This window comes from Carassius auratus, chromosome 19 (genome assembly GCF_003368295.1).
Source record: "Carassius auratus strain Wakin chromosome 19, ASM336829v1, whole genome shotgun sequence".
NCBI classification, from domain to species: Eukaryota; Metazoa; Chordata; class Actinopteri; order Cypriniformes; family Cyprinidae; genus Carassius; species Carassius auratus.
The window spans coordinates 12400873-12415961 of NC_039261.1; the positions used below are offsets into that span (position 1 = coordinate 12400873).

At 36.5% G+C, this 15089-nt stretch overlaps 1 protein-coding gene across 3 annotated transcripts in view; it reads left to right on the plus strand.

The window, feature by feature from the left end:
• The window catches only part of elmo1 (engulfment and cell motility 1 (ced-12 homolog, C. elegans)), an 83005-nt gene that overhangs the window by 24184 nt on the left and 43732 nt on the right, over positions 1-15089 (plus strand). Inside the window, exons 1-6 of one of the 3 annotated variants that reach the window (XM_026288937.1) lie at positions 1340-1570; positions 8159-8290; positions 9208-9248; positions 10392-10464; positions 10580-10630; positions 12323-12492. In XM_026288937.1, the coding sequence (XP_026144722.1) occupies positions 8213-8290; positions 9208-9248; positions 10392-10464; positions 10580-10630; positions 12323-12492 (413 nt within the window). In that variant the 5' untranslated portion in view covers positions 1340-1570; positions 8159-8212. Of the gene's footprint in view, positions 1-1339; positions 1571-8158; positions 8291-9207; positions 9249-10391; positions 10465-10579; positions 10631-12322; positions 12493-15089 lie in introns of those variants that run through there. The other 2 variants (XM_026288939.1, XM_026288938.1) reach the window with 2 other exon arrangements.

Here is a 15089-nt window from a genome sequence, read left to right on the forward strand (position 1 = left end):
TGAAGTGGACTGCATTCATGTTTATTTGTACTAATCAAGGCAAATGAGTGTTAATAAAAGCTGAGTGTAAAATGGAGCTATTATTGTTTCATATAGGCATGAATAAGGATCACCTTATCTGTAAGTCCGATTTGCAGGACCCTTTGGATGAATGGTATAGATTTGTTGTTTTGTGACATCTTAAATAGTGGCGTGCAGGTCTTTTATTTTGAGAACGGCAGTGCCTGAGCACACAGTGTTTACCGTCATTGTTAACAGTTCTGTCTACTGTATTTTCCGGACTATAAGTCGCACTTTTTTTCATAGTTTGGCTGGTCCTGCAACTTTAACATGAACCGAGAGAAATGAACCAAGAGAAAATATTACCGTCTACAGCCGCGAGCTGTAGAGCGCCCTCTCGTGGCTGTAGACGGTAATGTTTTCTCTTCTAAATAAATGCGACTTATAGTCCAGTGCGACTTATATATGTTTTTTTTTTCTCGTCATGACATATTTTTGGACTGATGCGACTTATACTCAGGTGCGACTTATAGTCCGAAAATATGGTTACACAAATAGAAGTCTGTCTAATAATCCGATAGAACGGTTAAATAAATAAGTTAATGTATAAAAAAAACACTGTCAGCATTAAGCAAATACGCATTTTATATATATTATACATTTATTTATTTGTGAAAAATACTTTGTCATAAAAAGTATAAGTATGTTTATGTAACACATTTATTTTAATTTATTATCTAATTTATTATTTATTTTAATTTATTATAGTTTATTATCACATTTATTTATTTTCGACCACTAATCTTAAAGTTACTGAAACCTTTCTGACTTTGGTTTCGGGTTTTTATTAATAGGCGAAGTTCCTCTTTTATGTCTTTCATGTAAAGTTCCTTTGACTATTAAGCATATTTTGTTGAATTGTCATTTTTATGATGCTGCTAGAGAAACGCTTTTATTCACAAACATGCTTGCATGGAATATTTGAAAATGTACCACCTAAATGTATTTTAGATTTTCTATCTTATGTTAAGTTGAAATGTTTTATAAAATGTAAATCTTATGGATGATACTGAACTTTTTTGCCATGCAAATAGCTATGATGCTGACATGGCGTAAAAAAACTTAATAAACAAACAAACTGACTTTGGCTTCGGGATTAGTTTTAAAGGGGGGATTGTTGTCTCGTCTCCATATTTCCTGTTATTGTTTGACACACTCAGATAAGCCGAGAAAGGAGCCCATGAGTCTGTTTCCTCCTCATGTCTTCGGTTGCGTAGCGTCTTTGAAATTTGCCGCCTTTTCGTGTAACTGTGTCCCAGCAGTTTCCTCTTCTCGTGATGAACGCCTACTTCCTCTACCTCTTTCATCTCTCTTTCTTTATCTCTATGTCTTTCTCGCTGGTTAAGACAAGGTTCATGTGAAGTTGTGTGCTAAATGCAGGTATAGTCTTGATTTTGAAGGCTTCTGTTGATGATGATTCTTAGTGGAGAAGCAACACACCACACTGCTGAGGTTTAAAGAGCAGGAACATCAACTTGTTCGAGCGGCTGCTAGTTGCGGAGGTTTCCGGGTAAGTTTCTTTATGCTTGTGGATGAGTCCGGGCCGCTCAGGGTGTGGCTTTGGCCCCTGTGGTCAACTCTGCGACCCCTAACATATCACTACAGATCTATCTGTGAACCAGCCTGCATTTTTAATTCCCATAAACCTAAATACATTGCTGAAAGCTTTTGTTTGGTCTCTTTGCTTCCTTGAGGTCTCTCAGTTGAGCAGGCAAGAAAATCTGTATTGACCTAGACGCTTGAATTTCCTTTGAAATGATATGGAATTTAGATTTAATCGGCAATGTTTTTGACTGCGCACCTGTTGACTGAGATTTCCACACTGTACTGTGCTGTGCTTACTAAATAGATGCTTGTTTTAACATTGTAACTTTAATCAGTATTTATTTATTTATTTATTTTTTTTTGCTAAAAGGTGCAGTTTCCTTGTTAAGTACTAGTGAGATGCAAATGCAAGGAGCTGGAGATGTGGAAACTGCTGCTTAGCTGTGTGTGTAATTCGACAGGATATCCTGGTTACTGTATGAGAAATAGAGGGCTTTTTTTGAAGCTAGGCATCCGCTGCAGCGCCTGAAACAATGCGCACCGGTTCTCTTGACTGTCTACACTGTTCATTTTTTTTGTGAACCATAAACATTTCAAAGGAAATGAATGTCTTGTCTTGAGAGGAGAGTTGGACTGTAAGTTAAAATGCCTGCTGTACATTATTTGCTGATGTTCAGCTCTCACTGTTCCCCAAACAGAGATGACACTGAAAAACAAAGTAATGCCACCTTGATTTTAGACATCTTTTGTACATCTGTTTTAGGAATTGGAATATTGTAATCGTTCCGTATCATAATATAGGTCTATAACAAATATAAATATTTGATTATTATTATTAGTTGATTATTCTTAGTTATTAATATTTATTATAATAAAAGCAATAATTAAATTCATATTTTGATATGATCCTTGTGTAACATGTATTGTCTGAAGCTGTCTGATTGCACTCACTCTCCTCATGTGAAATGGTGTGACATTCACTGTGAATATTGAGTGAGTCAGCGGTTTTGCTCAATACATGCATGAATGTGTAGAATGCCTGTTGCGTTGTTCGACATGCTCTCACGAGTTCAGCACCGAAACAAGATCTCACGATAGAGGGGAGCACAGTCCCAATCTCCAACTTCCACACTGACTGCTACACTCAGTTGTTGTATGAAAATGTCTCTTGGCATCATTCTGACGTATACATCATTACAGATGGGAATCCACCAGATATTGACTACGTATGCGTGTCTCAAACGGGACTCACAGTTCTGTCTCTCTAGAAGGGTTTGTAGGAACAAGGCACAGGTCAGAAATGAGAGCCGACCGGCCTTAGTCAGACAAAGAAAGTGAGTAGCAATAACTCAGTAGCTGTCTCGCGTGTCTTTTGTTTCTCAGTGCAGATAAAGCTCGCTACTCCTTTGTAGCCCCTGCCGGTGTGGGCCCTCTGTGCTTTGGGGCCCTTTGTAGAGGTGTCAGATGGACCACTGGAGGGCTCTTTTGAAATCTATATAGGCATGGGCAAGCCAGTGAAGTGAAACCTGGTGAGAGTGTGAACTTCTGAGCATTCTTTCACTTTCTTCTCACAGCTGACGGACTGCAGCTGTTTGGCTCGGTGGTGTTGTGTTCTCTGCGGGAGTGAAGTCTTAACATTTAAACCGCACTGGGACTGACACTCTGACAACCACATGCCATACCGTCCATCATGTTCAGCATCTCTGTTTGACTGCAAGAATAAACAAGGCTTTTAGTTTGATCATGTACCCGTTTGATCATGCATTTTCGACATCATTTCTGAGTAATGCTAATGAAGCAAGTTGGCTGATTAGTTTGTAGTCATGCTTCTGAGTTATTGTTATTGCTATCATTTGTCTCTTAATAAAAAGTACTGTGACATGTTTCATGCATTGATGGTATCCGATGTTGATACCATAGTGTTTTGATACTCTTAAATTATTATAATATAAATCAATTATTCAATATTGATAATATTCAATATGAATCTTATTGTTTACAAGGTGTCCCATGGTGCTTCAAAAACCATGGTATTGCCATGGTCCTAAAAACATGACACTTTGCTACATGTCCCAAAACATGGTATTGCAATTGTATATGACCTTTAAACATGGGAATACCATGGTCCATGTCATAAAAACATGGTGTCACAGTGGTATATGTCCAAAAACGTGGTATTGTCTTAGTACATGATGTCCTCAAACTTGATAATGCCATGGTATAAGTCTTGTATCCAATGGCAATACCATGTTTTGTCTGGGAAACTGTTACACTAATGTGCAGTATGGTAATGAGAGTATAGTGTAGTTGCATAGTTTCTCAGCCTTATTTTTTCAAACCCTGTCTGTCACTCTGTTTTCTTCTCGGTTCCTTTCAACAGCATTATTGAGTAGGTTTAAGAAACCATGTCTATCAAAAATGCTAATTTGTTTCACTTTTAATTCGTCTTTTATTTTGTGGATTTTTTTGACGGCATGACATATGAATACTTTAGTGGAAAAAAGATACTTTAATAGACTTGGTTTGGAGGAAGCACCTTACATGGTTGATGCTAGTGTCCCACTGCTTGGTGGTTGTATCCACATATCCAGCATTACATTCTCTACGGTTATGTCAACATACAGTGTGGAATAAAACCACTTGTATTTGAATGTTGTAATAGCTTTGTTCATGAGTTTTATTCTGTTGTAGTGCAGCCAAACCCGTGAAACCTAGAAAAATAAGTAGAATGCATACATAGAAATGGGGAGCACATTTCATGACCATATCTGTGTTTAAGTAAATGCTCTACACACAGCCACATTAAAGCCAAAAGCATGAAAGATTTGATCTCCCAAAAATGTTTTCATTGTTTTAACCTCATCGATGACTTTTTTTCCCCCTCGTTAAATGTTTGATCTAATGTTTATGCACCATACAAATGAGTGATAGACCGAAATGTTCAAAACGGCAATTTTCGGTTTCAGCCTAAATGATTTTGGAGTGCATAATCATTCACCGAAACTGTAACGTCTAATTTAACTAACTTTTTGCGGATACAACATGGATAAACTACCACAGGTAAACATGTCAGCTGTGTGAATGCTAGTTCTGGAATAGCAATCATGATTGTTCATTTCGAATCAATAGTGATATGGCTTATTGAATGTTAAAATCAACCTTTGTTGATGCATTAACTTCACTAAACGTTATTTGTAGTGCTTCAAGCTTTGTGCTTGGTTACTTTTAATATGAAACAAAGTCCCAGCCTTCAAATGCAGTTAATTTATCATGAAATATAAATGATACTGTACATGTGGTTTTGGCTCTTAAATGAGCATGTAGGCTGTAACCACATCACTTCAAGTGGCGTGTGCACCACTCGTCTCTTCCTCTTTACTAATTACAGTTAGAATTAAACCGGAACAAACATGTTTGAAATAAATCGTTAACCGATATGTATAATTTCTCATGTAATAGATCAGTCAGTGTTACAACTCTGGAAAGTTATCAATAAAACGATAACAATAAAACCTCAGGAAAGCCATTTGGCATCCATAAACTTGATGATGAACTAGTAAAAATAACTCCAGAGTGGAGCATTTTGCTAAATATAGGCACTATAGTTAGTAACTGAATTACTCTATAATAAAAGTAACTCGTTACCAGGGAAAGTAACTATTTGCGTTACTGTAAAAAAAATAAAAAAAAAATAAAGTTGCTACATGTAAGAGAATTTGTACTTTTTTTTTTTTTTTTCACAGTTTTCACAAGTCAGTTGAAATGAGTAGAACAGACAGGTACATAACTTTCAATATTTATTGCACGTCAACTGACAGCAAGAGTTTTATCAAGTATTATCTTTGTAAGAAAAGTGTTTTTGGCCACTAGCTTTGTAGATGCGTGTGTCACACATTGTTTGTAAACATTACATGCACGTTCTTGCCTTTGACCACAATGAATTTGAAGTAGTGCTTATATCTTCACCTTGAAAATGCCAACTTTTCATCGGATTGCTCCTGACTCGCCATCTCTGCTGCGAATCTCTGTGTAGCTGTTGTGTGTGTGTGTGCGTGTGTGTGTTTGGCATCGCTGGCCGCGTGTGCCGGCATGTGTGTAAAAACACTGGCTCTGATTGGCTACCATGAAACACATGACTCTGCCTTAGCCAATCATAATCGCTTATCTCGTTATTAACCCACCTGCTCACTCGCAGTGTGAGCCAGGGGTGCGTTCGGATTGCATAGTTTATTAAATCAATGCATAGTAACGCACCGCATTTAACGTTCAGTAACGTTAACGGCGTTGTAATGACGGGAAAAAGTAATTAGTTAGATTACCCCGTCACTGAAAAAATAACGTCGTTACCTAACGCCGTTCTTTTAAACGCTGTTATTCCAAACACTGTTTATAACTATAATTGAATAAATCGGTTAAGTTTGTAATCAGCTTTTATTAAGTTTTTAATCATGTGTTTATCATGTTCTGACAAATAAAGAGAAGTTTAAAACCATAGTTTACCACCTGGTTACAGTGATAGTCTCAGCTGCCAATGAACAGTAAAGGGTATTTTGTGCTACAGTATTAATTTATGTTTACAGTATCTCAAATCATAAAAGACAAAAGGATACAAAATACAATTACGTGTGCAGCTATTCTGTCCATTTGAACAACAGTTGAGAGCTTTGCATAAATCCTGCTACTGGGATTTATTGACTTCTGTCAGCTTGAAATCATGCCATCTGTAATGGGGAAACTTCTTACGAGGAATGAAACCCTTCCAAGAGAACCACCCTCGAAAGATGCGACTCCTGATGGAGCAGATGCCATAGCAACAGAGCCTGGGTAGTGTGTGACCGTGGAGATTATTATGGGATGAGTCATGGCAGCGTGACATGGCAGCTTGTTTGAATGGGTTGAATGAATGCTTGTTTCACAGGCTGTGTGTGTTCTTGTTTTCTCTCCAAGAATCATCCCCCATGCATTATGGAATGGGGGGATTAAATATGTAACAGGGTTTATCCACAAGGACCAAAGATGATCCGCAGTTTCCTGAGTGACATGAGTGCTAAATAATTTATGCTGGGATTTAACGGATGTCACTTTCTCTTTGTCGGCTCACCTAACCTTTTCTTGGAGAGGATTTTCTGCTTTATTGTATAGTTTTATGACCCTTAAGATGGTTATTCGTCTTTAAAATGTAACTTATAATAAAATGAAAAGTATTATTCTTATTAATAATAATAAATATAATTTAATAAATATCGCAAGCCAGATGCCTAAAGAAAATTGAGCTGGAATTAACTTCTGTTTGTTTGAGTACGGCTACAATGAAAAAGCCTATCTTTATAGGGCAACATTTATTTATTTGTTAATGTGACATGAGACATTTGCTCATTTGCTCTGCTGCTCTTTATTGCTGTTTGAAATGGGCTAAAAGCAAATAGTCAATTTAATTTCAGCCAATAGAAAAGAACATTTCCCTTGCTCTTCTGAAATAAAGAGTTCAGTGTTCTGAATTGTATCACAATATAAAGCTGCAGTCCGCAATCCACCAAGAATATTTATATAAACTAAACCACAAAAATGTGTAACTTGTCAACATGTAAATTTGTCATCATGACATACAACCAAGAGCACATTAATATATGACAACCTATGTTTGCATATCCCATGAATGCTTAGTACTCAGCAACTTGGCATTCACTATGATTATACAGAACAACACTGTCAAAGTTACAAGTTTCTTCAAAATCAACAAAGTAAACTTTAGTTTCGATTTTGGCAAATCATTTGAATCTTAAAAGCACATTTGAGCTGAATAGGTCCTATGTATTCTGTCTGGTGGGAGTTGATCTCAGTAGTTTTAGTTTAAAAGCAAAGTTCGTAATTTAATAAAGAAGCGTTTAAAAGACACACAATTGTGTAGATCTTACTGCAGTAATTAAAATGTCCCAGTATCAGATGTCACAAAGGAGGAATGTTCCTGTTCGGAGCAAATCGCTCACAGTGACACGGAATCAGTCAAAGCTTTGCATTCCTGAAAAACGTTTTCAAGGTTTTCAAGGTGTCAGCTCTTGCACATTAGCAGCAAATTATCTAGTGACAGAAAGAGCCCTCTGTTCTGACCTCAAGGCCAAACATGCTTTTCAACCAAATATTTGATGTTCACTCGGTTGTTGTTGTTACAGATAACAAGGATGTGAATCAAGAAAGATACCCATAGAGCAAATAGATCAAATCAACAGCAGCGCTCTGGTATTTAATCGAACTCTTTACTTCCGGTGCTTTGTAATACTGGAATTGTGATGGTCTAGCTTTGACTTATTACCAAAGTGTTGGTATTTTTGACATCCCTGCATATACTATTAATTTATTTGTGTTCCTGTGGCTCAAGTGGTAGAGCATTGCGTTAGCAGTGCAAGGTTGTGGGTTCGATTCCCAACGAACACTGGTAGAAACTGTTAGCCTGAATGCACTGTTCTGCTAAATGCATAAATTTATTCTAAGACCTGTTTAATAAATTAGTATGCATAGTATAAACCTAGCGTTATCCCTCTATCTCCCTCTACAGGCTTGGATGAGAGCCAGGCAGCAGTGAACGGCCACATCCTTCATCAGCGCAGCCATGCCGCCCCCAGCAGACATTGTGAAGGTGGCCATCGAGTGGCCTGGGGCCTTTCCCAAACTTATGGAGATTGACCAGGTCAGTGCCTATGGCTGATTTTATCTTCTGTATATGAATCTACATGCATGTATATGTATCTTACAGTAGTTAGGGTTGGGCGATATAGCTAACGATATAAAAATGCGCATCTAGTCAGTAAATCTGGTTCATTGATTACCGCTATATCGCCATCACCTGCTTTTAAATGGAGCGGCATTTAATAGACAGAGCCGTAGATCACTGACAAGCTACACAATATGGCGTTTATTATCGAAGGCGATTCATCTGGGATAATGAACGCGATATTGCGTAGCTTGTCAGTGATCTACGGCTCTGTCTATTAAATGCCGCTCCATTTAAAAGCAGGTGATGGCGGTTTAGTGGTAAACCAGATTTAATGACTAGATGCACATGATCATAACAGTAGTGCATATTTACTTTTTCTCCCAAATAAATTACATTCTGTAATTATTTATTAAGCTTCATGTTGTTTAAAACCCTTTCTTGTCACAAAAGGAGACATTTCTTGAGTACAGCTGTTGATATCTAAAAAAGCGCAAAAGACCCCTCAGTCCTTTAATAACTATGTGCTTCACAGAAGAATAAGTAATGCGGGTTTGGAAAAACATGGTGAATAAATAATGACTTGATTTTCCTCTTTGGCTGAACTATTGCTTTAAAGTTTGAGAGAGAAGGCCCTGCAGAGAGTGTCTGACTGATAAAACTGTTGAGACACACCTTGCATAAATCATGCTGGAGTTCTTTAATCATCATTTGTCCTTATTCTGAAATTCTTTATTCATTCTTTGTTGCTATTTACTTGACTCAGCCAGACGTTTGTTCAAAAGTTGTACAAACTAATGTCAATACAGCAGTACTGTTGGGTTTGAAGAGATATATGAGTTCCAAGACTAAAAATAACCTTTTTTTTGTTGTTAATGTTTTGTTTTCCACAGAAAAAGCCTCTCTCAGCCATCATTAAAGAAGTCTGTGAGGGGTAAGTAACAAACATTTACATTCACAAGCATTTTTTTTTTATATGCATTCACAACTACAAACTCATCACCTTTCAGCAAAATTTGCCATTCTGACATTTAAATAGGCCATTCATGTTATACGTGCAAATCTGAGGTGTTATGATTTGGTGGTGAGGTGAGGGGGGTTATATGAATGTATGTATGTATTTAATGTATATTAAATGGAAATGTCTTATTAAAGTTGCAAAAGTGATTTAGTGATTATCACTAAGCATGAATATTAGAATGCTGTCACTTTAAGAGCTGCCCAGATCCAATACACTGTTACACATGTTGTTTTCTTTCTCAGCTGTTTTTCACTTAAGACATAAATTACTTTGTTTATGAGGATACTTGCAAAAACAGGCATTTGGACGCATATAAGTATCTGTCTTTAATCGTTCATTAAAGACACACACTAACATCGGTCACATGCAGCTATGACAGCATTTGCAATAGTGAAACAAGTTCTCTTTCGCTGCTGATTGAATTTCAGCGGCTTAGAATCACTTTGGTCTTAAACTGCAATGCTTAAAAACACATGCAAATTATATGTTTTTGTGACTGTATATATCATAGCAAAGTCACGCTGACCGAGTAACTGCGATAGAGACAATAGTCCAAAATCTCTACCAGTTGACAAATTTCTACCGGTTAATTGTGTCTATTTATTGTTTATATCGCCCACCCTGATAATTAAATGTTGTTTGTAAGTGCAACACTGCTTTGTTTACAGGGGCAGCCACTGTATTCCTGCTGTTACATACATTACATGAAGAACCACCATTTTATTCAGACTAATTATACATAAAATGATCATTTATTCGGTTTAATGCGAGGATTACCATTTTATAATAGTTTTTGTTCTATGTCAAAACTATTTTGTATCTTTTTAGTTTTTTTTTAATGTTTTTTACAGTTTAGTATATTACCGTTGATTGCCATGAGTATTGTTGTTGTTTCAAAAGAATGTTGTTACCGTTAACCTTTATTTTAATATAAGAATCTCTATATATGATTTCAACTGTTTCCAAGAAATTTACCCCATCACCTCTTTCACCAATGCTGTTTTTGTTACATAAATCTCTGTATCTCTGATGATTGTCTGAACTTTCCCTCGTTAGGTGGAACCTGCCAGAGCCGGAAACCCGTGCCCTGCAGAATGCTGACTCAACCAACTTCTACATCACTGAAAAGGTTAAATGCACAATCTCAAAAAGAAGCTGTATTGCTAAGCTCAATAATAAAAAAAGCCTCATAGCAATGCATAACAAGGCCTTTTTTCCTCTCTCTCTTTTTTTTTTCTTCACAGAATCGCAACAACATCAAAAACGGCTCCATTCTGCGGCTTACTACGTCAGCTGTGAGTAGCACATTTGAGTTTATATATGCAGTTTTGGCAACTCTAAAGGCTTTATCAGCAGGAGGGACCTGTCTTTATCCTCTGAAGCCCTGCGCCGTCCAGCTGGGGCCTGTAATCCTTCAGATGTGAGGGGTGATAGGTTACATTACCAAAGCTTCCTAAAGTGTCAGCAGCTGAAAATCATTCTTCTGTGACATGTGAAGGCATAAATGTGCCCAGCTGTCATTATTTTTTCTCTGCCGGCTACGGATTGGCCCTTTGATATAAAAATGTATTGTCGTTTTGAAGCCGAATTATATTAGATTTAATATTTCATTCAGAAACTGCTGTTCATATGACCCGTCTGAATTCGCGGCTTGGGAATGATGATATTTAAAGCTGATGTCTGTGACATTTGAAACCGTCCCCTCTAGCATAATGACAACAATGACTGTTTCTCTTCCTGTGATATTCTGCACCAGCCGCCACTGATATTTAACATTCATCACAATTTCAATAGGTTTCACAGAAGAAAGCAAGTCTGTAGTGTTCATAAAGAAACATATATTTATAATGCTGTGTTCGGTTGCATTAGTTCAGTCAAGGTGTTTTTTTTTTTAAGGTGATCAAAGCAGGTTTTGTTTGAAGAGAAGAGAAATAGAAATCAGATTACAGATATGGTTAAATTATTTGTAATTTTAAGTCACTCCATTTAATGTCACTTAATATTTGATATTTTGCATATAATGCAGTTGTCATCTGTAAACAAATTATGCTTTTTTTAATGTTTGTCAGATCATTTAAAATAATGTAGGTCTTGTAGAAAGTAGTCAGAAAAGATTATGACTGACATTTAAAAAAAATATTTTAATGCCACTTCTGCATTGCCCTTACCACAGTTATTGTATTTAAATAAAATTAAAACCATTTAAAAAAATCTATAATTTATTTCAGCTAAAGTTTATTCTGTTATTTTTTTATTTAGTAGTTGCCAAAGCAACGTTTGTAATTTTACATTAAGTTGATCTTGATTTACTAAAATAACTAAAATAAAAAGTAATAAAAACCATATATAGTTTTTATTTATATTTTATTTGCTTTTATTATGCTGTACAGAAAAAATAAAATAAAAAAATAAAAATGACTAAAAATCAAACAACAAAATGACTAAATATTTTACCAAATTTAAATAATATAAATATAAATATAAATATAAATTTAAATTTCATAGAATTTTCTCAATTTCACAACTCATAGAAAATTTTAATGAAAACTAAAATAGTGTCACAATGATGCTAAAATAATACTGGTACTCAAATGCAATGCAATTCGTTAATCTTTTATTGTCATAAAAGTGTATTTTAAGTATCCAATTACTTTTTGGGGGCACTACAAATGCATACATTTTAAATACATAAACTAACTTTTCAGTTATTTGATTATAACTTGGAGAATAGTTCATTTTTAGTCATCTGCAATGAAATGCTAAAAAAAAAATTGATAAATGCAGTATGAAAAAAACATTAACTGACACACTGGCATGATTAATACTTTCTAATGAGGGAATGATTGTGGATTCAGCAAAGGCAGTAATTTAGAGTAGTGCAGTCTTGCCTTCTTCCTTGAGTTGTGTGACTAAAAGACCTGACCTCCTACCTGATGATCTGTCACACTCACATTATTTACACGCCTCTTCTGTGGCCATGAAAACAGGCCCAGATGGCCCAGATGCTGCACGAGCGCAGCCAGTCGTCCAGCATGGACGTGAAGCTGGAAGCTCTGAAGGATCTGGCCAACTCTTCACGAGATATCACCTTTGCTCAGGAGTTCATCAACCTCGATGGCATCTCGCTGCTCACACAGATGGTGGAGAGTGGCACAGAGTAAGTAACTGTTTGTTCCTCTGGCTGCCTTTCCTTCTATCTCTCTGTTACATTACAGTGATATTGATATATTCACTCATTTATGTGTCCTCTTAGCAGGGCTAAAGCTATTCAAACCTCAATAAATACACAGCCAGTGACTTGCACTGTTCTCTGCGATAAAGCCTATTCAGATTTCTCTGAAGGAGACTTCAAATCCCAATAAACTAAGGTTTTAGATAAACCTACCATTTGGTCAGTAAATGTTTTTGTTTATTTGATCTTTTTCAAGAAATGTGTACTTTTATTCAGCAAACACATTTATAACGTTACAAAATATTTCCATGTTAAATAAATGCCGTTCTTTGGAACTTTTTTATTCATCAAGAATGCTGAAAACAAACTTTAAAAAAGGATCATGAAGACAGGAGTAACGGTAGTGTAGTTTTCTCAGAGAGAACAAAACAACAACAACAATTTGGCATTGATGATACATAATAGACTTTAAACGCAACCCAGTGACACACTTTCCTAAAAAAAATAAAATAAAAAAATAACACGCCCTAAAACACAAAACACAATGTACCATGTAACACAACACAATGTCTCCTTAATCACAACCTCACGTTGTGGATTCAAATCAAACACAACAAAGTGCAAGCTCCTCAATCACAACACAATGTGCCCTCCAAAACAGGCTTTTAATCACATCAAAACACAATGGTGGTCCCACAAAAACAATGGAACACAACTGTCCTTAAACACATAATGTCCTTTAATGTCCTTAAACACAACATGCTCACAGAAACAACACTGAGGGCACTTTGTTGTGTTGTTGTTTTGAGGCCTGCGATATGTTGTGTCTGACAGCATGTGCTGTTGTGTTTGATCACACTTTGTTGTTTTTGGAGACTCAGTGTTGTGTTGTGATTTTAAAACATGATTGAGAGCACATGTTGTGATTGAGGACATCTTGTAGTGTTTTTTTGCTGCTGCAGTCACAGCACAAACAATGCACCTTCCAACTCAATCACAGCAGAGATGCACCATCCAAATAAACTGCAGATATTTGATATCAGACACAGGTCTATTAATAATAAATGAAGCGTATACAATTCACTCCCTCCTCAAGTCTCCTCTGTTATATATACAGCAGTTGTGTGGCTTGACCATCTCAGTTGAAGGTTAAAGCGGAGACAGACTATCTGCTGAGCTGGCGCTTTTTCAGCTCCTATATGGACGGTCCCATGAGGAGGCCGAGCTCTGCCAGCAGACACAAACCGCCTTAGTAGAGAGACAGAGTACAGAAACATAAGAGGGAGAAAACTGGGACTGGAAAAACTCACTTAGAGGCTGAGTCAAAGAATAATAATGCATTAAAGAAACACAAAGGAGGCTAGGAGGAAACAGTATAGTGTATCTGTAGGGAAAAAATTGTTTTAGGAAAGACAAGGTTGTCTATCAAACTGAATGTTTCCTCTTCAGCTGGTGAACTTCACAGGCTCATGCCTTTTTGTTTTCCGTTAACATGCTAACTTAATTATGCGTGTCCTTTCTTCATTTGTCAAGGTCATACTACTCCGATGGCTTTTTTCGCTCTTCACATAGTCGTGGAAGAATATTTATCTGAATTGCCTAATGCATTAATTTTCTCGCTTGAGCAGAAGTGATTTCCCTCTGGTGCTTCGGCGGTTGAGTCAAATTATTCTGCCGTTGGGATGTTGGTTTTACTTCACTGAATCAATAGCTGCGTTTTTACTTATCGGAGCCTTGCGCCGCCAGCCGAGGTGTTTCAACATTTTGGTACACTAGAGAGCTGACCATGGAAATCATTTCCATGGGTATGTTTTATATAAAGCAGCTCTGTGTCAACAGCTCCTGACCTCAAAGAGCCTATGTGTGGGTTTCTATGCAGTCCTTTCATACCGTTAAGAATCCAAGTGGACACGCACATGCACACAAATACACACTGTCTCACATTCTTGCCATGAATTCCTTTTAGCCACTGACCAAGCGATGATTATTCAAAAGACTTAAGCATGACGGCACTCTTGAGGGTATGGAGCAAGTACTCTGACATCATGGGGCATGAATGTTGCCGGCTGCTAGTGGTGGAGTAGCTCTCTCTACTGGTCATGTGCTGCTGTAGCACTCTGTAAAAAAATTGTAGCAATCTATGAATTTTTTTTTGTATTTTATTTTTTAATGTGATTGAATTTTGATCATAAATGTAACTAGCATAAGGAAACTACATTGAAATTTGCACAGTTGATCATTAAGATTCAACTGGAACTTGAAAAAACCAAAGTTTGTCAATGTCAATGCATTAAATTGTAGTGTATTGTTAAAAAGCAGTGCATGGTATTATTTATTGCATTATTTATTATGTTATGCATACATGGTTAATTAATCATTTTGCCCATATATTGTTGTATTTATTGAATTTATCAATGGTGTATTCATGGTTTGCTTTATATTTCGATAGGATTCTTCTATTCCCAATAAACTACACGTGTAGATAGACATACTGTAACTACTATTCACATTTTAAGGTCAGTCAAAAAAAAATATTTTTCCAAATTAATACTTTTAATCAGCAAGGACATCTATAAGGTTAA